This window comes from Vidua macroura, chromosome 6 (genome assembly GCF_024509145.1).
Source record: "Vidua macroura isolate BioBank_ID:100142 chromosome 6, ASM2450914v1, whole genome shotgun sequence".
NCBI classification, from domain to species: domain Eukaryota; kingdom Metazoa; phylum Chordata; class Aves; order Passeriformes; family Viduidae; genus Vidua; species Vidua macroura.
The window spans coordinates 57,553,753-57,577,275 of record NC_071576.1 but is presented as its reverse complement, the minus strand read 5'-3'; the positions used below and the strand labels follow the sequence as shown (position 1 = coordinate 57,577,275).

Genomic DNA, 23,523 nt, shown 5'->3' with positions numbered 1-23,523 from the left:
TGTCATCGCTCACCCTACTGCTCCAACAGAGAACTTAATCTCGTTCTTTAGAGCTAAAATACAAAAGTAAGCACTCTCCAGGGCTGTATTTACAGAGTTAATAAAAATGCTGAGCCACACCCCCATTTTCCATCCAATTTCCCCACAAACACATTTAATGGGATTTTTGACTGAAGATTTGATTTCATTCCCTACCTGTTTCTACAGAACTTATTCACCAAATGGATGAGCTGAACGACGAGCTGCTAAAGAAGATCACAAACAAGAAAATTCAGCCTCCCCACAGGAATTTCAAAGTGGAAAAGCCTCAGCAAGTTTTTGTGCCCCTCACCTTTGAATCCAGCACTGAAGAAGTCAAAGCCTGGCTGGAGGCCAAGTCATTCAGCAAAGAGTAAGATTTGCTCTACTGCCACATGAAACACTCGTCCTTCCCTGGAGAAGGAGCTGGGAGGAGGCTGGCACCATCTCACCTGGGACAAGTCACTGGGATTTACTTACAGAGCCTGTGTTGTAAATTAGATTTCAATCCTGTTAAATCCAGGCTCTATAACCAGGATATTCAGAGCCCAGACTCACTCCCTCTTTTTCCTATAAACATTTTCTTGGAGAAAAATAATCAACGAACTAAACCCACAGCCCGAAATGCCACTGGAATCACAGCTGCCACCCTGGCACAGCCCCAGGGCCCTGTGATACGATCCCAGTGCAGCTCCCAGCCTCCCATCTCCCACTCCTCACCTCTGGCATGGGGCCACGTGCAGCACAACCATCATCTCCCCACTTTGTGTCTCCCCAGGACCGTGGAACACCTGGGCATCCTCACTGGAGCTCAGCTCTTCTCCCTCAATAGAGAGGAGCTGAAGAAGGTGTGTGGTGATGAGGGAAACAGAGTGTACAGCAAGATCACGGTGGAGAAAAACCAGCTGGAGGTAAGTGTTTTTCTGGATAATTCCTGATGGAATGGGGGGCTGTACCAGCAGTGTCAGATAGCTCATTAAACAGGCATTTTAAGAAATACAATTGAAAAAAAATGAACAAAACCCAACACAACTAAAATCTACACCAGCAATAAAACACATGTAAGAATTCTGAAGTGTCTTTTAAGCTAAAAGGCCCCAAATCCATAAGATCCCTGTTTCCACTAATTAATCTGCTTTTAACTGGTATCACCTATCCCTTTGAAACTAGCTCTACTCCTACAGCATTCATTAAATACTGTCATTTAACTACAGCTTGAAATTCAAATCCAAACTTCCTGTTTTGTTTCCATTCCAGAAAAGCAGAGGGGAGTCAGAGCTCCAAGAAATCATGAAGCGCCGCCAGGAAAGGATTGATTCTGCTAATTAAAGTCTCTCTGCTTTATTTCAGCTCTTAGCCCTAAGTAGTACAGAAAAAAAGGGAATGAAAGCAATGATTCCCGGCCCAGGCCGGAGGCAGCAGAGCTCCCCTTGGGGTCCAGCTGCCATCAGAGTGACAATTCCTCGAACACTGTTGGGGGGGGTTGACAATAAGACCATATCCCACTGGGAAAGGTGTTTTAATTTTGCATGAAGTATTTTTTTTATAACTATATATTTTATACTGAAATTTTCCGTGCATGCGATCAGAGCAGGATTCACACGGGGCTGGATGTACGACAAGGGCTGCATTCAAAGACCCCCAAAGCTTTTCTCCGAGGGCTGTCCCTGCTCCCACCCCCTCGCTGGCAGGGCAGGCGTGGCACACAGCTCAGGAGAGGCCAGCCTCAAGGCCTGGAGCCTGCACCACGGCAATAAGGCTTTGGAGCCCTGCAGTGGTTTGGGTGTAAGGAAAGGACATTAAAGCTCATCCTGTTCCATCCCCCATCATGGGCAGGGACGCCTTTCACAAGGCAAAGCTGTTCAAATCCTGTCCAGCCTGGCCTTGGACACTTCCAGGGATGGGGAGTAACGACCCCTCTGGGCAACCTAAGGCAGCCCCATTTCCATTTCCTCCTCAGTGCAGGTGTCCCCTGAGCCCAAGAGCACAGGCCCGGTGACAACTCCCTGTCCCCCTCCTGTCCCCCTGTGTCCCCTCATTGGACAAGGCTGGAATGGCAACACACATTCCCAAAGTCTGGCTGCTTCCTTAAATCCACAGACCAGTTAGTGCTGTCTCTGAACAGCTGAAATGAGCTCTCAGTGCCTAGAAATGAGCAGGAGTGACAAACAAAGGGATCTGAATGTGGACACAGGCGAGTTCCACCTGCCCACTGCTGCTGATGCACAGGCCTGGGCTCAGGGCAGCTGTGCAGCCCTTCCCTGGGCCACTGATCCTGCACTGGAATGTTGTGGTGCTGCCAAAGCCGGCCTCAATCCAGGAGAAGATAAACCCTGACCATTTGCTCCCATCCCAGGCACACCCACAGCCCTTCCCAGAGTGTTGGGCACTTGTCCCCACCTTCAGGTTTTCACTGTAAAATGTCAGCTGAAATGATTCCCAAATAGCTGAAACCCAAAACACACTGGGAAAGGCAGGTTTAACTCCAAATAAATGGGCACAAGAAAAAAAATCTAATTTAGCACAGGGTGTTGCTCTTGACTTCCTGTTTTCCTTCATAGTTATGTTCATTTGTATATAACAATCTGTAAATAGGGGGTGAGGAAAATCTCTCTCCCTAGAGGCAGAATTAGTGATTATGCTTCCAAAATTTACTCACAATTTCAAAACTCAAGCAAGCAGAGTAGTTCCTGTCCACAGCAAGTTTGGCACATTGCATTTCTATCTCTATTTAACTGACAGACCAACCTGATTGCAAAGCAGTGAAGCAAACACAGCTCCAGAGCTGCCACAGCCCAGGGACAGTTGGGTTTTCTCTCTCAGCACGTGCTGAGTCTTTGCCCAAATTTGTGTCTGTCCTTGCACATTTAATAGAAAAAGCTTTAACACAGCGTCTGGGGAACTCGTGTCTAAATCTGAGAGCACCAGTGCACCTCAGTTTTGGCTTTATTCTTAAGTGTCTCCGATGGATAATCTGTTTTCTTCATTTGGAAGAGCACACTGCTGGCACCAGCAGAATTAGGGTGCAGGCAGGAGGGGGATCCTGGGTTTAGTCACAGCCCTGCTGGGATCTGAGAAGGGCACTCACCTTGCCAGGGAAGGATGAAGAGGACAATCCTCCTGAGAAGCCCTGGCTCTGGATTAGGGTGGAGAAGGGAAGCAGGATGGCAAGCACAGGAGGCAAAAAGTTTCTAAAATGAAAATAAAAACAAATGTTGAGCTAGGAAACACCCCACCTTCTAGTCCTGGGGTGTAGAGGAAAGCAAATCACAGGGAATTACAGTTACCTGGGATTTTAACAGGAGTGTACACGACAGCTCCGTAAAGCTGGGAGCCACAGGAGCACTTCCTAAAACAGATATCTCAGCAGACCTTATTGCAGAGGTCACTTTTACAAATTTCCATGCGACTGAGCTGTGCACCTGATCTGTTTGTACTGCCTGCAGACACTGCTATAAAGTACTGTACATTGATGTAACTGAGCGAAGGAGACAATGATATAACCATGCACTGTACAAGAGTTATTAAAATAGTTAAGTTATACTTATAAATCCATCTCCGTCTCTTTCACTGGGTTTTCATAATGGTTTGTCACTGACAGTCTCAGAAACTCAGCAAAATGTCTGAAACCACACATTTCCTTTTGGGTTTGGGGACTGACATTCAACAGGAAGGGTGTTATGGCCTGGATAGATGTGTTTTAAAAACAGAGGTGAAAATCTCACACATCATAAGAATTAGGTACCAGAAGAGCTGCAAGCTGAACTCCTTTTCTTGTCTGGTCTAGTGGAAGATGTTCCACCCATGGCAGGGGGTGGAACTGGATGGTCTTTAAAGTCCCTTCCAGCTCAAACCAGTCTGGGAATCTGTGATTCCATGACTCACAGGGGAAGCTCTCCTATTCCTTGGCAAAGAAACCAGAGACAGTACGAACCTGTTTCAATTCAAACAGCACTTAAACCTAAAGCTTCTTTGCATTATTCTTTCTTGGGCTGGGCAAAACATGAAAAGGTCGTACAAAAGCACATTCTTGCCTGTCAGGAAGGGGAACTTCTGTGGCAGCTGTCCCAAGTGGAACAATACAGAAAGAGGGAATAACATAACCCTGTGACACAGCCAAGCGACAGATTCTCCGACATTTCCAGCCAAGGGCCGGCCATCCTCTGTCTCAGGTGAACAACAACACTAACAAGATCACATCCTCTACAGCCTAAATAGAGTTTATGCAAACCAAGAGCCCAAAACAGCTGCCCTGCTGGGTCGGGGGCTCTCTCAGCGGCTGGAGCTGTGCCCGACAAGCCATTTCGAGCCTTGTCACGACGGCAGGGGAGGGAGCACAGAGCGCTGAGCTCCTGCAGCGGGGCAGCGCCGCCGCGGCTCCGAGCCTTCCCTCACGGCCGCCTCCCCTCAGGGCCTGCCCGCCGCCATCTTGCGGCACCGGCGGCGCCCGGGCCCCGCGCGGCCATGAGAGACGGGTGGCTTGGGGGCGGGCCGGGCGCCGTGCCGGCCGTGGGGAAGACCCCCGGGTGGTTCTGAGGACCGGAGATCCCGGGGCCGGGAGGTCCCGGGGCCGGCAGAGCCCCGGACAAGCTCTGCTGGGGACAATGGCGGCGTCAGGGTCGCCAAGGCGACCGCCCGTCCCGACCCCAGGACCACGAGCCAGCCAATCAGAATCGCTCTCCCTCCCGCTGCCCCGCCCCGGCTCCTCCCGGCCGCGTCCGTCTCGTGTCCGCGCTCCCGATTGGCGCTGCCGCCCGGCCGGGCTGGGATTGGCGCGGGAGCGCGCGGGCCGCGGGTGCGCGCGCAGGCCGGTCCCCTCCGGGCACGCACCGTCCCTTATAGGCGCGCGAGCCCCCAGAGCCGCGGACATGTCGGTGTCCCCCGTGAAGCGGCAGAAGATGGAGTCGGCGCTGGACCAGCTCAAGCACCACACCACGGTGGTGGCCGACACCGGGGATTTCAACGGTGAGAGGCGGCGCGAGGGGATCCCGTCACCGCATCTTCTCCTTAGCCCCTCTCCCGCCCCCCCCCCCCCCTCACGGAGATGGGCGCGCCCGGCCGAAGGGGCGCGCGCCGGGGGGACCGAACCACCCTGCGGCCGGAGGGGGGCGGGGGGAAGGCGCTCGGTGGCGGCGCCTTGGTCCCCGTCCCAGCGCAGATCCCGCCCAGGCGGGACATTCTCCAGACCCTCCCGGGATCTTCTCCCAGCGCGCCCTCGAGTGTGCCCTGACCACCACGTTCAGCTCTGCGTGCTGTCAGACTCAAGGCAGGCTCCGCTGTGCTATTGAATTCGGGTTTTCTTCCAGTGACCTGTCCAGATCTGGGACTTGTTTGGGGTTTTTCCAAACTCAAGGCAACCCGGTCCAGTGGAGGGTGTCGCTGCCCGTGGCAGGGGGTGGAACTGGACAATCTTTAAGGTCGCTTCCAACCCAGTCATTACAGGATTATGTAAAAATAATGCCAGAGTGCTTTTGTTTCCCTTATCTCCTGAGAATGAGCCAGCACACTCATTTGTGAGAAAGGGAGGTGGCCTTCGATTCAAAAGCCACTTGTTCCCAAGCTGTCACTGCCTGGCCCGGCGCGGACACGGAGCCTGCTCGGTCCATCAGAGCCAAGAACTCCCTCCCTGGGTGTCTCTGGGTTGTGTAGAGCAGCCCTTGAATCCTGTCCTGTCCTCACCCAGGCCTGCAGTAATCCCTCCACTGCTTGCCTAATCCTGTTGGTGTAACAGTGAACAATCCTAAACGGCCACTGTCAAATGTCTTAAGAGCACTAAACTTAAGGTGGAGAGAGCACAGGGGTGGCAACAGCTCAGACACAGGAAAAAAACAAACTCCCAGGATGGCCAAGGGGGTGTTTGTGTGCAGGCACAGTAGGGATTGTAGAATATCCCACTGGGATCATCGAGTCCAGCTCCTGGCCCTGCTCAGGACATCCCCAAGTTGTTCTCTGGGCTGCTCTTATCAGCTGGGGGTTATTCTCAGAGTCCTAACAAGGCAAGAGCCTTACCTGGCTCACTCCTGGCAGGTTAAACACTGGTGGAGGTGAAGGTGGCTGTTGCTGCTGCTGGTTCCCACTGGTGTTTGTAGAAGGTGTCAGTACAGAACAGAGTTTCTGCTCTGCTTTAAGTAGTACCCACGTGAATTGAAGTCCTGAAGGAGCTGTTTGTATGGAGTGGACCTCTCTCCAGGATCCTGATCATTGCCTGGGAGGGATCTATGGAAAAACAAGGCTTATTTTTAGTATGCACTCTCTCACTTGGAGTTTCATCCCTGTGCAGAAATGCTGAGAAGGGGCTGGTAGTACAGATTTTGGGTTTTTTTTGACATTTTAATTGTATTATTGAAACTGCTGAGCAGCCTGCAGAGGCTCTGGCCCGTTTGCTCTGGTGCCAGGCTGTGATTACAGCCAGACAATGTGTGCCACAGCCTGCTGGAGCAAAACCTGGCATCACCTGGAACAGGCATAGTCCAGGGCTTAGGGTAAGACGAAGGGTCAAGTGATTTCCTGGTAGGACAAGGAAATGAGAAGAGCAGATACTGAGAAACTGCAGCTGTTTGGAAAATGTTTAAAAAGCAGTAAGAAAAGGTGCTGGAGTCTCACAGGTGAATTCACCTGCCCTGGCCCCCCAGTTGGACACAAACAGAAGCCTGAATTTCTGACTTCTTGAAGGGAAGGTTCCCTGTTCTTTACTCCCCTCTGTGATTCCTGGAGCTCCGCTATGCTGGTTGGGATGAAGTTTGGAAATTAGTACTACTTCTCTCTATCCATCATTTCTACAGGTTTATACTTTAGGGCAATTTCTGTAGTTTATAAACTTTAAAGTTTGGTGTATCTTGTGACCGCAGCCCAGTTGTTCTGTACTCTGGCACAAACCAACCTTCAGGCAGTGTTTAAACACCACTCAGTGCTGATGTGCTCTGTCATTAACAAGTGTTTACATTCTCACCTGGTTGAGCAAAACCCTTCTGATTTCTCAGGCTGGCTGGCTGTTTCAAACAGGCTGGTTTTCTTTCCTTAGCCATAGATGAGTACAAGCCCCTGGATGCCACCACAAACCCCTCCCTGATCCTTGCTGCGGCTCAGATGCCGGCATACCAGAAGCTTGTGGATGATGCTGTTGCCTACGGGAAGAAGCTTGGTGGGTAAGTAAAGAGGGGTTTCATCTCAGCAGACATGTATTTAAAATGCCTTATTTATATACAAGCAACCTACTGGGGTTTACCCCTCATGTACTTGAGGGTTTGTCTCCTGCCCCAGAAGGCCTCAACACTTGAGCAAAATTCCTTATGCCCATTCCAGATGTGTTTTTTCAGAAGTGCATCCTCATTTCCCAGCTCACACCTGGCCCTCCTTGCTCAGGAAAGCAACAGCACTACAGGAAAGAGCGTCCAAAGGCTAATCCTGCTGGCAGGACAGAAGCGGCTCATTTGAACTCTGGAGTTTAATGTTAAACGGGCTGTGAAATTTGATCTTCAAATCCACAGCAAAGTGTAAACTCACCCTTTTTTTTACTCCCATAAATGTTTTTGCTCTTTGTGGTTTTCAGGTCAGAAGAGGAGCAGATCAAAAATGCTTCTGACAAACTTTTTGTATTATTTGGAGCTGAAATCCTGAAGAGGATACCTGGCCGTGTGTCCACAGAAGTAGATGCAAGGTTGGCTCTTTTCATTCTGGGTCATCCTGGATATTTGTAAATACAAAATGTGACCTGAGTTGGAGAAAGATTTTTTTTTTTTTTTTTTTTTGCCTAGAAGACCAGCGGGACTTACATTATTAATAATAAAGAGTGTGGATTTCCCTAAGTTCGACTAGAACTTTGTAACAAAAACAAGTAGTACTGACCTTGGATTTTCATAATCTTCCTCTTGCTGCTTAAGCAAGGGAAACCTCACACTTCCAGTTGTAGTTTTGCTAATTCTCTTCTATGTGATAATAGCTGCTCAATTTAGCAAGAGATCTGTTTCAACAGTTTTTTTCAAGACTTGCACAGGACTTGGCTGTTAACTTGCTCAGTGCCAATTTTTGTTAATGCTCAGCTTCTGAATTCATTATGAGAAACTTCCTTTGAAGGGCTGACAATCCAGGAGGGACCTGAGAACACAAATCTGCTGTTGGCATATAAATGCTGATAAAATAGGACAATGTTTTTCCATGGGGCCCTGGGGGAGAGAATTAAAAAAAAAAAAAAAATCAGTTTTAAACAGTGCTGCTCTTGCCTTAAAGGTTGTCCTTTGATAAGGAAGGAATGATTCAAAGGGCGAGACGCCTCATCGACCTCTACAAGGAAGTAGGAGTTGGTAAAGATCGGATTCTCATCAAGCTCTCTTCAACGTGGGAAGGAATCCAGGCTGGCAGGTAAGGCTGTGTGTGCCTGGTGTGCTGATTCATGGCATGCTCCCGCCTGTCCACAGGCACTGACATCACATTCTGCACTTGAATAAACAGCAGTGCTGAAAGCACGGCATGAGGAAGTCTGTCATGAGCACGGAAAGTGCTCTGCCACAGCTTGCTGTTGAAATAGGCAAAGTTTCTTCATACAAGGGCTGCAGTTTCCTGAAATACCCTGCTAAGCTGCTGTATTTGGCTAGAGGAACAGCATTAATAAAGCAGAGTTTGGCAGTACGAAACATTTGCTGTTAGCTGACTACTTTAAAGCTTGCTAAGTGCACCCCATTCCTAAATTAACTCAAGGAATTCAGTAGTTTGAACTTGACAGCTCGTTCCTGAATACGAATTCCATAGGTGAGCAAAGTGCTGTTCTAAGCCAGCCTGTGTCTGCAGGGTTCTGGAGGCCGAGTATGGGATTCACTGCAACATGACCTTGCTGTTCTCCTTTGCTCAGGCTGTTGCCTGTGCTGAAGCTGGAGTTACTCTGATTTCCCCATTCGTGGGACGGATCCTGGACTGGTATGTTGCAAATGGAGACAAGAAAACCTATGAGCCTTCGGAGGATCCAGGTGAGCACAGATTTAATACTGCTGAGAAAACAACAGCTGCTCATTCAAACAGTTTACTCATAAAAATCCTCATATGGCAAAATGCCGGGTTTAAGCATGTTCTAAATAATCACAATAAAGTTGCTGGTTTCTACTTGTAGGAGTGAAGAGTGTCACCAAGATCTATAACTACTACAAAAAGTTTGGGTACAAAACCATCGTGATGGGCGCCTCGTTTCGCAACACGGGCCAGATCAAAGCGCTCACGGGCTGTGACTATCTCACCATTTCACCCAAGCTCCTGGCAGAGCTCAGCAAAGAGCATGTCAAGTTAACTCCCACACTCAGTGTCAAAGAGGGTGAGTCTACTCCTGGGGGCTTGTTCCAACTTCCTTTCTTCTGCAGTGTTGAGAGTCTGGGGTTCTGGTCAGTGCTGTGGTACTTGCTGCCATCCTGCTTTAGGGATAAATCAAATTTCCTAGAGGAAATATTGTAGCCTCAGAAGGGAAATACTGTAGCCTCAGTACAGTATCACTGCTAGAACTGCTGACTCTGAGCACTAATTGGATTGCAGTGGGTTTGGAGTGTGCTTCCATACTCTGCACCTCTCCCCATGGGACAGGCAGAGAAGAGGAAAGTTAATTGGCACACGCTCAGGATGAAATTTTACTGAACAGTAGTAAAGATGTCAAACTTGGTTTCATCTTAATCTCTAGACATGCCAAGACGTGTTTTCCCTCCAGAAATTAGAAACTAATCACATACAAGACTGAGTGATTTGATCTGGTGACACTGTGCCACTGGCTTGGAATCCTTGTTCCCATTACACTACTTCAAGGCCAGGTTGGACAGGGCTTGGAGCAATCTGGGATGGTGGACGGTGTCCCTGCTTGTGGCCAGGGAGCAGAACTGAATGGGCTTCAAGGTTCCTTTCCACCCAAATCATTAAAGGAATCTCTGACACTCTCCCTGTTCTGCAGCCTCATTAAAATGCTGGTTTACATCTCAGAAAGCAGCTCTGTGCACAGCTGTAGCCATGGGTTGCTGCCCACAGGCTGCTGTTGGCCTGGGAGCCTGCTATCAAGTGAGCTTTTGTTAGTTCTTGCCAAATAATCAAAGCCCTGATTGTTCACAACATTTGCTTAGAATGTCTCACTGCTGTGGGGAAGTTGCACAATTCCTTAGAATAGGCCTGGAATTGCTGTGCCATTCTGCAGCAGGTACAAGATAATGACACACACAAACACTGCTTTAAGATAAACTTATTTATTGGGCTACCTTTTTCCTCTTTGTTCTCCTCCAGCCATATCAGGAGCACTTTCAATCTCACATCCCAGACTGTGCTCCTGCAGTAAGTCATACTGAAAGTGTTTAAAATTTTTCCAACACAAATCTGAATTTGATAAGAATCTGATCACCTGTGGTCTGTTTCTTTTTCTACTTCTCCTGCGCAGCTCAGGCGTGCGATCTTGAGAAGATCCACCTGGACGAGAAGGCATTCCGCTGGCAGCACAACGAAGACCAAATGGCTGTGGAAAAGCTCTCTGATGGGATCAGGAGATTTGCTGCAGATGCAGTTAAGCTGGAGAGGATGTTAAAGGTGGGTATCACACTCCTGTGTACTGCAGCCAGCCTGCTGTGGCTGAGGATTAAACAAGTCTGGTCAGGTCTTTGGACAGGTTATGTAGGACAGGCCAGCTAAATTCAGTGAACTTGGTAAGCCTCACTGCATGCCAAGAAGTTGGTGCCAGGTGTGGGGCACACCTGCAGCTTGAGGCCGCAGGGCTGGCAGCTCATCAGGATAACTGTCAAAGTGAGAAGCCCCTTAAATCTGATTCTGAGCTGTCAGCAGCAGTACAGGACACAAATAATCTGCAGGTAGTGAGCTGGAAATAAATCATGTTTGTACTTGCAGGCACTAAGAAAGAGCAGATCTGTTGTCAAAGTCTTATGTTAGATTGTGGAGAGGCTTTCATAGGGATTTATCAAACTGTGTTTTTTGGGGAAGAAATACTGAGTATACCTGATCTAGGCACTTGGTGCCTGGCAGCTCCTTGCAGCATTCCCAAACTCTTACTTAGCTGTGCTTTATTTATTCTTTTTCTAGGAGCGAATGTTCAGCACTGAAAATGGAAAATAAAAAAAGAAAAAATAATAATCAGCATTTCCCTGAGTGCTCCAAGCTGAGGTGGATCACCTGAGGTTCAGTGGATGTACAAATGTCTTACCTGTACAAGTATCATGCTGTGTATGGATAGGTTTCTGTATCATGCTTTTTTTTTTTTTAATCAATTTGCAAAGGGACAAATGGAATTTCAAATTTTGGTGCCACTTTTGTCAATACATGCAAATTAAAACCGACTTGCCTTGTAACATGGTCAATTTATTGCTGCAGGAGACACCCGATAGGATTTTAATTTTCAAATTCCTAATTAAGTCTCTAGTCCTGACATATAGAAGAAAAGTTTTTCATTTCAGATTGTTTTAAAGAGCAAGCACAGATTTCACAAGCCCCTCTTGGTACAAACCCCACAATACTCCTGTGAGATACATATATGTCAAAATATATATGTGTATCTTACTTGTTTATATAGATCCTCTTCTGTGAAGAGGGGACAAGAACAAGTGATAGGACAAGAAAGAAATGGCCTCAAGTTGTGCCAGGGAAAGTTTAGATTGGATATTAGGGAACATTTCTTCACTGAAAGCTGTCCAAGCTGGCACAGCTGCCCAGGGCTGAGTCCCCATCCCTGGAGAGATTTCAAAGGCACGTGGACTTGGCACCTGGGGACAGGGATAGTGGTGGCCTTGGCAGTGCTGGGGGAATGGCTGGACTTGATGGTCTCAGCAGTCCTTTCCCACCTCAGTGATTCATTCCATGGTTTTAAGAGATCCCTGCTTATATGTGGATGCAATTTGCTGTTTCCTGACAAAGTTGCCTGAACTTAAAACAAAGGGAGAAAAGGCAGCAGTGTGGCTCCAGTGCTGATAGCCACGTGCTCTGTCCACACCAAGGGAGCCACTGATCCTCCCCGCAGTGCGACACAGCAGCTCTGCTGTCAGCACATCCAGAACAACCTGGGAGCTGCTGTTGCAGCCAAAGGGACAGCCAGCTACAATCAGACACAGATAGCTGGTGCTGCCCTCCCAGCCTGCCCTGGGAACAACGCCAGTCTGCCAGAGGGAGGTGAAGTCCCCAGGGGACTCATCCAGACCCTCTGTCCTACAGCTGTTGGCCAAGGGGGAAGCAGACCAGGCAGGCTGCCCAAAGGGAGATGACCTTTCTTCCTGTCAAAGTCAAGCCAGCACTAAAATCTTGAGCCTGCCCCTTCCCACAGCCATTGGACCCTCCACTGCACATCCCTTCTCAATTTAACCTATTTTGTATTTTTCACTTACCAAACTAAGAATTCCAACAGAGATTCCTAGAATGGTTTGGGTTGGAAGGGGACCTTAAAGACCATCTCATTCCACCTGCCATGAGGGGGTTGCTCTAACACCATACACTGCACCCACCAGGGCAGGGTAGAGATTCAGGCACACAGAAATTGGGGACTTGGTGCTATCAACCTGGCTGGTCAGAGGCTTGGAGCCTCTGGAATAAATGCCCCTTTTTCCCCCTGAGTGAGGAAAGAACCTTCACATGCATGGAATTTGTCCCTCACATAGCTGAAACACAATTGGGTCAGTAACACCGTGGAGCTGAAATGAAACTGAAGCATTGCAGAAGGTGCTCAAGAGAGAATGAAATACTGCAGTGAAAGGGGATAAAGAGGCAGGAAAAGGTGCCTGAGTAACAGTTACTTACTCCACTTACAGACAGGTGTCTCTCAAGAGCTGAGGGGACAAGAGGGGTCACGCGGTCAGTCACGGGATCCCTTCCTTCCTGTGGTGGCAGCTGGTGTTTCCTCCTCAGCACTGGAGTCGTTTCTCTGCAGCACAGATGTTGTGAGGTGCCTGACATCCGTGGCTAAGCCACAAAGTCCACATCCTTTCTGAAATGGTGAAAAAAAAAAAACCCCAAGCACCACATAAACCTTCAGCTTGTACAGCTCTTTAGTCAGTCACACAAAGTGTGTTCACGCCTTAACTCTTCCTCAACTTCCCCTTTGTTCAGCAGATGGAGGGATCTCTCCCAGGGCCCTGTCTGTGCCCTGCTTACAAACTTATTCTGGGATTTCCCAGATCTCCATACCTCCTCAGACTAAGAAATCAGATGTCTCTTGTCTCCTAGGAAGGTCTGTGGCTCTCACAGTCACAATGACAGGACTCAGGCATTAGGGGCAGACACAACGTGTATGTTTGGAGAAATCCCAAAGAATCAATAGATAAACTTTAAAGCATTGATTTTAAAAAGACAGCACCTTTCTCAACCTTTCCTTGTGTTGGCTGCTCTCTTAATTCCAACATCCAGCTCTGTGCAAACACACAAAGCTTGGAGGGGGGTTGGAAAAGCTTTTCCTTCCTCCTCCAGCCATGCCTTGCATCCCATCTTTTCTGGCCCTTATTTGAATGCACACAAGATGAATAAAGCAGCAGGTTCCATTAAAAAAAAATAAATTACAAGATTATATGTGGAAGCTCCAAGTAATTAAATATGTAAATACACAAATTGAATGCTGGTATGACCAACAACCACCAGCTGTAGACAGGGTCAGAGCTCAAATATCTTGTCAGGATCCTCAAGAACATGAAAACTGAGATCATACCCACAGGCAGGTCTTGGGGCTCTGCTTCCCAACTGCTGCACCAGCACCCCTCTTCCCAGCTCAGGTGTAAACCTGCCAGGAAAGGCTCCCATACCTTAGGGATGGTGAGCTGTCCTCTTTTTGGTGAAGAAATCCTTTGTGGGGTGCAGGATGGCAGTGCTCCTTTACAGCTGTGAGGCAACATCCAAGAAAACTCCTCATCCCTTTGGATTCATGGTGCTCCACGTGGTACAGGGGCCTCTGATGCTTCCAGCAGGTACCTCCATATCTGCCTGTAAAAACATCAGAGGAAAACAGAGGATGTGGTCCCAGCTATTAAACCCAGAGAAGAGGTAACACTGTGAGTCAGTAAATCAGTAAAACCCTAGAAAAGAAAACTAAACTCCCACCCAAATAAATAAAACAATAAAACCCACCAACTGGCTGTTATCAGGAATAGATTTCCAAGGAAACAAGCCTGCCTGGTAACATTCCTAGGACCAAAGCAGCAAGCACTGCACAGCACAATGCTGAAACAATAAAGGTTTGTGTGGGACGAAAAACTCCCAAATTTGAAGGTTCTCAATTCTTTGGGAAACAAAGAGACAAAAACCCCTCAGTATAAACACCACTGCTTGGATGCCTGGGATGGGATTGTTCACAGGGCTCCTCAGCTGGACAAGGCACAAGGCACAGAAGATACAAACTGAGGTACTTAAATTCTTCCCACAGGAAGTTTAAAATGCAAGAATTACACAAAAATCCTTGCTCTTTGTGTAAGCCACTTCATGATTTTAGTTGATGTAAATACCTTTTAGGTAAAAGAAAAGGAAATACCAAATAAACTACCAAGTTTTATGTTTGTAGAACAAAGTTAACATGGAAAAGGAACAGAATAAAACTTTCCTGAACATACCTGGATGACATTCAACAACTTTGTGTTTCCTACGTTCATTTGATCTTCTTTTCCCACAGTTTTTTGAACAATTTTTTTCCAATCCCTTGCTAAAATTCATCATACTGTACAAGAACTTAAGAGCTATCATCACTAATGACCTCAAGTTGTGCCAGGGGAAATTTAGGTTGGATATTAGGGAAAATTTCTTCATGGAAAGGGACATCAAGCACTGGAAAAGGCTGCCCAGAGTAGTGGTGGAGTCACCACCCCTGGAAGGGCTCAGAAGTCACATGGATGTGATACCTGAGGTTGAGTGGTGAACATGGTGGTGGTGCTGCACTGATGCTTGGACTTAACCTTAAAAGCTCCTTTCCCACCTAAATTCCATGATTCTACGACTCAGGTGGCTTCCAGTTTGTCAGCATGACTTGTGAAGGTGAAACAATCCAGCCCACCACATCCAGAGCCACCTCACACAGCTGCTGGCCCACACCTGCACACATCACCCTCCAGCCACTTGCTGCTCCACCACACCTTTCTCCCCCAGTTTTCCCAAGAGCAACTTCATGGTGTGATGGGAAAGAGTGAAAATACACACAGGAATTCATCTTTTTTCTACTCTCCTATGGGAGGAAAAAGAAAGCACCATCAAGTCCCCAGACAGTGTGCTTTGTCCAACTTCCTGACAGAGGCACAAGCAGAGCAATTCCAGCAGGTCCTGGATGCCACAAAAATAAGGAAAAATTGTACAACAGGGAACTGAACAAAGCCTGTAGTGGTCTGAATGCTGCTTGCTCACCTGGCAGCAGATGAATGAGCCTGGGCAGAACCTCATTCAAGGAATGAAAACAGGACACAGGGTAGACACCAATGTTCTATTTTTACAGGTAAGCAGTGAACAGATGTAGTGATTTTGGCAAAATTCCATGGAAATACAGTCTCCCATTTCACAAACAAGATGTAGCTTTCCAGACTGAAAGTATTCCTTGATGGTGTCAACATCAAATCCCCAAGATGACTTGACAGGAATGAAGATTTAAATTATCAAAGCAAATTGATAATTTAATATCTATCAAAGCCCAATTTTCATTTCAAATTCTGGTTTTCATTTCCATCAATGCCAAAGATCTGTAAGGTGGGCTCCAGAATGCAACAGCAGAAGACCCAGCAAAACCCACAGCAATCTGTCTTCTAAAATCACACTGAATTCTTGAGACAGAGCTAAAAAAATGCATTTCCACAGAAAAACAAAATTTCCCTACTTGATGACTTGTTATAACCAAAGTATTGTAATATCCTGGTAAGAAAACAAAAATGCATCCCAGGGCACTGGAGAAATGCTGCCCACAATTCAGAGAGGGAAGGAAAATCAATTATCTGAAAGTTAATTTATCTGCTTTCCAATAATTTTGTACATTTGAGCCTGCAACAATTAAAAATAAATCTCAGTCTGGTTATTCCTTTCCACGCACAGCTTCAAGCCACACCTGCAGCTCAGAAGGAAGGAGGAGTCCAGACTCCACTCTACAGCTGGTTCCTCAGATGGGACCCACATTAGCCACCTGCATTTTTCAATACCCTAGTCCACAAAATTCCAGCAAGAGACAGCACCAGTGTACTCCCAGAGAGGAGTATTTCCAAGAGAACAAAACCCACAACATAAGCAGCACAAAGGAGAACAAATAAACAATTGTAGGACCATGTTAAAAAAAAAAAAAAAAAAAAGCTGAGCAAACTTTTTAAACACAATTCCAGCGATGTGAACAGGAAGAAAACAAGGGCACACTGTGCACCAGCACAGTGCCAACCCAGAGCAAGGGCTTCAGCTTCAGCAATTTGTATTCACAGCACCAACTTTTGGGGGGTTTTGAGAAGACAGTTCCCCACATCTGTAAACTGAGGGCCTAGAGAAGCAGTAAGAAAGTGGAGCAGCAAAAATATAAGGGGGTGTCCCAGCTGCTTCTGACAACCTTCATCTATTCCATCCACACAGAACCTGACACTGCCACTTCACTGCCACAGTCACTTCAGGGTCCAGGACAGAGGTTCAGAGGGATGTTTTATACAGGTCACAGCCATGGAAATCCTCAGCCTGCTGGCTCTTCATCCATCCTCTTTGCAAACAGACCTTCTCCTTCATTTCCTGCTGAAGGAAACACACCCAGACACAACAGGACGTGTTAGTGCACACAGGACAGGACTGGCACCACACACTCACTTGAACAAAGTAAGGGGTTTGTGGTTATTCATATGGGCTCTTCTATCTGACAAGATGACACTCAAACAAGCCAAGCCATTTCCAAAGAAATTAAATGCATTCATTCCCAGAATACATACCAGAGCTGACTCAAAGCCAGCCTGCCAAAGCTCAAGAAACAAGAGATGTTTCCCCGAACAGAAATGTTTAGTGAAGCCTTATTCAGCATTTTACTTTGCTAGTTCCACTACAGCTGTGAATTTCCCCACAATTTTTCATCTTTTTCTTTTAAATAATCAAATGCTCTTTGCCAAAAGACACAACTGCCTGGCTGGCTGATCAAACAGAAGTGACACACACTTCAGCAGAAAGCCAAGAGGAAAAACCTCTTCTGAGAGACAGTATTCTTGAAACAAACAAAAAAAAAAGCTCACCACTCGCTGTTCCCAGTTCTTAAGCCCCATCTTGCCTCACCTGACATTGCAAAGAATCAGAAGGTTCTGGACAGCAGGGAGAGTGGAATTCTCATTCTGTCCTGTCACCAGGTGCCTGTCCAGCACCACATGGACAGCATCTGGGCTGCTGGCTGAACACAGGAGGAGAAACACAGGGATAGTGTCAGAGCACACGAGTTCAGTGCCAGGATCACACCACTGATAAACCCAACACAACACATAACTCTTCTGGGCAGACAGATTTGCTGGGTGCTGATCTATTACCCCAGCAGAGAGGGGCAGGCTCAAGCCCCTCATCCTGAAACAATTTCCCTAGGAAATCCTTTTCTGAAAGGACAGGACTGGGTCCTTGATTCAGTTAAGAGCAGGTGCATAATGTACACATATCAGGAGATATTAATAATAAAAAAACTCAAAGTATGTATTTGAAAGTTACAATTACCTCACAATACAACACAAACTCATCTTATGCCAGACATGAGCTGTGATTACCATGCTACAAAAATTAAATACTCATTTTCTGGCCAATTACAACACCCCAGTGTGCTCAGATCTACCAGCAACTGCTCAGCACCCCAAAGAGAATTTTTAAGTTTCCTCATTCCAGACAGACTCACAGACTGGTTTGGGGTGGAAGAGATCCTAAAGCTCATCCAGTCCCATCCCCCTGCCACAGGCAGGGACACCTTCCACTATCCAGTGCTGCTCCAAGCCCTGTCCAACCTGGCCTTGCAAATGCCCAGTGATGTCCTGGTAAATGAGGGAATGGGAATGCCACATGAGACATCCTGCCAGCGTCCTGCTCAGCTGGATACAAGTAGCACACAAACACTCAGTTCCCAAAGGAGACACAAAGTGTCCATCCCAGACACCAGGCATGACCCACCACTGAATGTGGCTCCAGAATCCTTCACAAAGTCCTCCACAATGATGGACAAACTGGCAAAATTCGGCTGCCTCACCAGCTCGTACACAGAGGGCTGAAATAGATCAAAAGGAAATTAGTTTGGCTGGCTTTTTTACAGAAAAAGCCAAGCAAAACCAGCACATGTTTCCCTGAAATTTGTGTTTCTGTTCCCTCTACTATTTTCCCAACCAAATGACCACAAGCAGCTTTGATGGATTTTGTGTAGGGAGCAAACTGGAAACTTTTAAGTGAGTTAAGTGAAGAGGAAATAACACCACCAAACAATTTCTGTAAGTGTGATTAACTTCAGGAAGGCACAGACCTGTCTGTCCGTGGCACACAAATATTTGGACACAGATGCTGTCCACCTGCAGAGTCCACAAACAGTAATCCATGTTGGAATGAATGTGGGAAACAGCTTACAGAGAGAAAATTTAGGAGCACTTAGAATTTTTATATGCAAAAGGAACGAATTTAATTTTATGGTTTCCACAGCAACCATGGCTAGGCCACAACACAATTTAAACTATTTCATCATGGACTATAAAAGCCATAAATAATCCTTAACTCAAACAAAAGCACATGGGAACACTAATAGCATTTGTGAGTCACGAAATCTTCATTTCTTAACTTTCCATGTAAATTTTCCACACTGGAAAGCTGTACTAGGGCAATTTGCATCACTCTGACACTATAAAATGGGCTGTGAGGCCAGAGCACACAAAATAAAGTATCAGCAGTAACTGGCTGCTTTAATTGCCAGCCAGTTCGCACAAACAGCCTTTTTTTCCTAAAACTTCTTCTAACTTTTTTTCCTAAGACTCCCTCTACCTTTTAAAAAGAAACAGTACCTTGAGAAATATAACTTATCCCCAGCATTCATCAAACAAAGAAAAAATTTTTGTAAGTCCTCAACAACAAATGCAAAGAGCTGCAGCAGGAATTTCCAGTAATTTCCATTTTTTTTTTTTGCTTCAGTTTAAAGCATTCCCCACATACCACTTAAGTGGGACAAACCCTTCATGCACTCAGTGCTGGGCCCCTTGTCAAAGACAACTCTGCACATCTTGCACAAGCCAAGGGTACCAAACTGGGAATTTATATTTATAGGAAGTTTCTGGGTAAGATCAAAACCACCAGAAATCACATAGGAAAAAAAAAAAAAAAGCCCCCAAACAGCAAAAAATCAGGTAAAAGCTTGACTTACCCCTGTCAGGCTGTATCCCTGGAAAACCCAGGATTTATCCTCATTGGTGGCACAACACAAAGCTGCCACTCCCTGTCCCACAGCACAGATAGGCTCTAGAAAAGAATTAAAGCATGTTTGTAAGCACCTCCAAATACTTAAAACACAGGTGAGTGTGGTGAGCCTCATGCTGGCCTCCTGCAGTGAAGCTATATTGCACTGATAATGCTCCTTTAGGTTATAGGGCCTTTCCTGCACACTGCAGTAGCAATTATAATCATAACAATTACTACAATTATTTTATTGTTATTACAGTAAGAGGAAGAACAAGAATTACAGCTTTTAACTCCAAGTCCAGAGACAGCTCCACAAACGCTCAAATGTGGAGCACACGCCAAGTCTTGATTAACTGCAGCCTTAATGATGATCCTTTGACACTCCACACTTGCCTCTGAGCCTTGAATGCTGCTGATTTGGACAGAACTTTTTCTGTACCACTGTAAGGCAGCAAATCCTTCTTCTGAGACAAGCTCTGAAAAGCTACTGGCATTGCTCCTTAAGATACTTTAAGATCTCTTTTTTTAAAGCTCCCTTTTTCCTATTTAAGTCACATTAGCACAGTTTGTTTTTTTTCCTTTTAGGACTCCCTTTTTCCTTTTTAAGACATTTTTGGACACTTTTTTTTTCCTTCCAAGTCTCCCTTTCCTTTTTTAAAGGCCCATTAAGACATTTGTTTCCCCGCTTGACATCTCCTTTTTCTTTCCCAGTTTGGAATGCTCTTTAGCCACGCAAACACTCTGAAGTGTCTGGAAGGCCCAAGGCTCCTGCAGAGGCAGCACAGGAGCCCTGTTTCATTCACCCAAGCCCCGAGGATGTTCACCTACTGCTCTCAGTGCTGAAGTGCTGCAGGATCTTGGCCAGGTACCCGCTGTTGGCCAGGTCAGTCACGGCCCCGGGGCAGTTTGGGATCAGCAGGGCGTGGTACCGAGCCCCTGGTTGGGAGGAAAGCAGGAACTGATTGTAGGACAGGTAAAAAACCCAAAAAGCCTGACCATAAATCCACTGCACATTTGGAAAAAAAAGGACACACCCACACAAATCAGTTAAAAACGACCTAAATAAACTAACAGAGCTACACAGAAGAGAGAAAAAGGTCCTTCTTAGGACAAGGAACATACATTTTTAATGACCCATTATGACCCAGGCAAAACTTACAACTGTTCTGTCTGCTTGTTCCTACTCCAGCAAAATATTTACTTTTAACAAGTAACAATGTAATGTGTGCTTATAGACAACGCAGACATTATTTGTATACATTGCATACATATTAAAAGAGAATTTCTATTCCAAAATAAATAACAAAATTGCAAAGCAGTTGCTTGGACTTCCTCTTAAATAAAAAGCAAACCAACACCTGCAGCTCTTGAAACACAACTTTCCTGCCTTTTCTGTGTCATCCTTCCCTAAAATCCTGGCCCTAAGCAGGCCCTGCTTCCCAGACAGTGGCCCATGGTGACACCCTTACCATCAATGGACTCCAGCTTGGCGGGGTTGGCGTAGGATTTCATGCGGAAGTCCTGGATCCAGCGTGTGTTGCCCTCATTAACATCCACAAAATCAATGGGCTTCCCCTGGGGATAAAACATGGTTCACACACTGTGGTCAGGATCACTGCACAAGCATCCATGGCACTTCCTGAAGGATGGCCACGTGGGATTTTGAGATGCTTTCAGCTCTCAAAAATCTGAAGTTTTCCATTTTTCCTACTGAATTAGTGTTAATAGCTTTCTCTCCACTCTTTGTGGAAACACAGAAGTCCAAATCCATGCTATAGAAAGGCTACAGTCACTTGGGTATTAAAAAAACAGAATTAAACAGGTCCCTTGATGTCTACAGCCAATATATTTATAGTACAGTTATATCTAAATATATTTCAAATATATTTCAAATATATTTATAGTACAATTATCTCATGCCAACTTAGATATCAATTAGTTTCAGACTGAAATCACAGTATTTGTCCATTCTCACTCACCCCAGGAGTTGCCACTTGCAGGTTAAAGGCAGAGCTGGCCAGAGTAAAGCAGTGAAGGAATGACTGGGCTGAAACACCTGGAAAACAGATTCCAACACCTTAGGGAAACAACAGTGATAGTTTAATGCAGACCACACTTTACCCAGCAAAGTACACAAGCTTGGGCGTTTGCTCATCTTGAAAGCTCTAAGATAATTGCAGAGGATTATTTTGTTATGATTTCATGATTTTAAGACATCAGAAATGTACAGCCTTCATTACAGGTGAGCTGTGTGCTGAGGAATAGAATCCTGGAATGATTTGGGTTGGGAGGGACCTTAAAGCCCACCTGGTACCAACCACCGCCATGGGCGGGGACACCTTCCACTGCCTCGGGTTGCTCCAAGCCCTGTCCAAACTGGCCACCAACACTTCCAGGGATGAGGCAGCCACAGATTTCCCGGGCAATCTGCACCAGGGCCTCAGCACCCTCACAGGTAAAGACTGTTTCCCCTAACACTCAATCAATCCTTCCCCTCAAAGCCACTAAAGCCGCACGCAGAGGAGCCAACCAGCACAGCTGCACACGGAGGCCGCACCTGCAGCGCGGATGCGCACCTACGGAAAACCAGCACAGCTGCGCAGGGAGGGCACGCGTGGGGCCGCACAGCCCGGCTGCGGTGCGACACCCACGCGGGACACGCACACGGCGAGGGCTGTGGGGCGGGCACACGCCGCGACTGCCACAGCGGGGACAGCCCCGCGCGGCACCGCCCCGCCCCGCCCCGCCCGCCGCGGCGCTGGGAAGGGACGGGGAGCGCGGGAGGCCGGAGCGCCGGCTCTCCCCGAACCGCCGGGGCTCCCCCGAGAGCGTCTCACCCGCGGTGGCGGCGCTGGCGACGATGAGGCAGGAGGGCTTGGCCAGCCGGTCCGACATGGCGGGGCCGGGCCGCGCCGCGCCGGGGCCTGAGGGCAGCGGCGGAGCCTCGTGCGGCCGCGCGTGCGCAGTGCGGGGAGCGCTGAGGGGCGGAGAAAGCGCGGGAAGCGCTGAGGGGGGCGGAAAAGCGCGGGAAGCGCTGAGGGGGCGCTGCCGCCGCCGCCGCGTGCTTTGAAAGCCCTCGGGTGTCCCGAGAATCCCCTAGTGCCACGTCCCATCGGCAGCTGTCATCGTTTCCTTATTTCCCCGCTTTTGTAAACCTCAGTGTTGTATTTCTGGATTTGCATCTGTCATCCCTGTGTGAATTTTAATAGGTTTATCCCTTGCTGGTGATGCCATTATAAAATGAAAGGTGTAAAATAAAGACAGCACAATTCTGCTGTTGGCTTTATTTGTTTATTTGAAAGGGCTTAATTTCTAGCCTGGTTTCCTAAAGGAAATGTAGCTTATGGCACCTTGTCCGTCTCTTCAATCATCTGTCTCCATTTCTCTCCAGAACTGTGTTCTGAATCTGTAGGCTGGTGAATCTGGATGTTCCTCACTGCTCCAGCTCAGATACCAGAAAATTATTTTTAAAAAGGGGAAAAAAGCATCTCATTCACTATTCAGTTTCACTGTTGTGTGGGGTACTTCGGGATTTAGTGCCACTCCAGCAGCCTCAGCCTTTATATCACAGAGCATCACATTTATGGTCCTTATTCTCTGCTTGTGACTCTGGTGCTTTTTAAACAAACACAAAGGACAGTGCTGTCCAACCCCAGCTCCATCAGCTCTTCCCATCCTCCCTACACTGCCTGCACTGCATGTGCAATTCCACACACCCTGACTGGGGCCAGTGGGAGGGTCAGGCCCCCACCCATCCCAGCCTCTCAGCTCCAGCATTCCCACTCAGAAAATAGGAACTTATTTGATCTCCTGCTCCTGTCAAGACAAACTAAAACTCGAGTCCCCAGCTGTGTTTCTGCAGCAAAACCCTCAGATGATTACACTTTTGCAGCTGAAGGATGCCCTTTTTCCTGACCCTGTGGAATTTACAGGGTTTTTCTGCCCAGTTCTTAAGAAATTAATTTCCAAAAGCCTGCAGGCTTCTGTTGGGACCCTGATTGGAGCTGGTGTAATACGACATCAACCCTGTGCAGTGACACGTGCTGCCAAAACCCTCCTCCCCTCTGAGAGCCTGGAGGGAATCTGTGCACAGGGACCCCACAGACATCACCCAGTGCTCAGGGAATGGTTTTTTTGGGAGGTGTTCCCAGGCCATCTTAGAAAAAAACCAAAAAATCA

General features: G+C 47.2%; 3 protein-coding genes and 1 long non-coding RNA gene across 6 annotated transcripts; 2 read left to right on the top strand and 2 right to left on the bottom strand.

The window, feature by feature from the left end:
* Positions 1 to 221: 221 nt before the first annotated feature.
* On the top strand, positions 222 to 3,008 carry LOC128809053 (epidermal growth factor receptor kinase substrate 8-like protein 2). Its single transcript, XM_053980747.1, has 3 exons — positions 222 to 391; positions 797 to 929; positions 1,276 to 3,008. Exons 1-3 carry the CDS (start codon positions 222 to 224, stop codon positions 1,345 to 1,347), a joined length of 375 nt encoding a protein of 124 aa, XP_053836722.1. The 3' UTR covers positions 1,348 to 3,008.
* Positions 3,009 to 4,549: 1,541 nt separating this feature from the next.
* Positions 4,550 to 11,330, top strand: TALDO1 (transaldolase 1). Its single transcript, XM_053980532.1, has 8 exons — positions 4,550 to 4,983; positions 7,040 to 7,163; positions 7,568 to 7,675; positions 8,245 to 8,376; positions 8,803 to 8,978; positions 9,119 to 9,316; positions 10,412 to 10,557; positions 11,065 to 11,330. The coding sequence occupies exons 1-8, from the start codon at positions 4,623 to 4,625 to the stop codon at positions 11,095 to 11,097; spliced, it is 1,278 nt and encodes a 425-aa protein (XP_053836507.1). The 5' UTR covers positions 4,550 to 4,622; the 3' UTR covers positions 11,098 to 11,330.
* On the bottom strand, positions 10,208 to 13,444 carry LOC128808887 (uncharacterized). 2 transcript variants are annotated; one of them, XR_008437557.1, is made up of 3 exons: positions 13,322 to 13,444; positions 12,766 to 12,952; positions 10,208 to 11,080 (listed from the first exon to the last, which is right to left on the bottom strand). It is a non-coding gene; the product is annotated as an uncharacterized LOC128808887 (long non-coding RNA). The 2 variants fall into 2 exon arrangements; XR_008437556.1 differs by having other exon boundaries at positions 12,766 to 13,444.
* A 1,960-nt stretch (positions 13,445 to 15,404) lies between these two features.
* On the bottom strand, positions 15,405 to 22,309 carry GATD1 (glutamine amidotransferase class 1 domain containing 1). Of its 2 annotated transcripts, none has more exons than XM_053980533.1 (8): positions 22,182 to 22,309; positions 21,324 to 21,400; positions 20,814 to 20,919; positions 20,173 to 20,280; positions 19,310 to 19,404; positions 18,082 to 18,175; positions 17,215 to 17,326; positions 15,405 to 16,689 (listed from the first exon to the last, which is right to left on the bottom strand). In XM_053980533.1, exons 1-8 carry the CDS (start codon positions 22,237 to 22,239, stop codon positions 16,680 to 16,682), a joined length of 660 nt encoding a protein of 219 aa, XP_053836508.1. In that variant the 5' UTR covers positions 22,240 to 22,309; the 3' UTR covers positions 15,405 to 16,679. The 2 variants fall into 2 exon arrangements, with proteins under 2 accessions (XP_053836508.1, XP_053836509.1); XM_053980534.1 differs by having other exon boundaries at positions 15,405 to 16,686.
* Between the last annotated feature and the right edge of the window lie 1,214 nt (positions 22,310 to 23,523).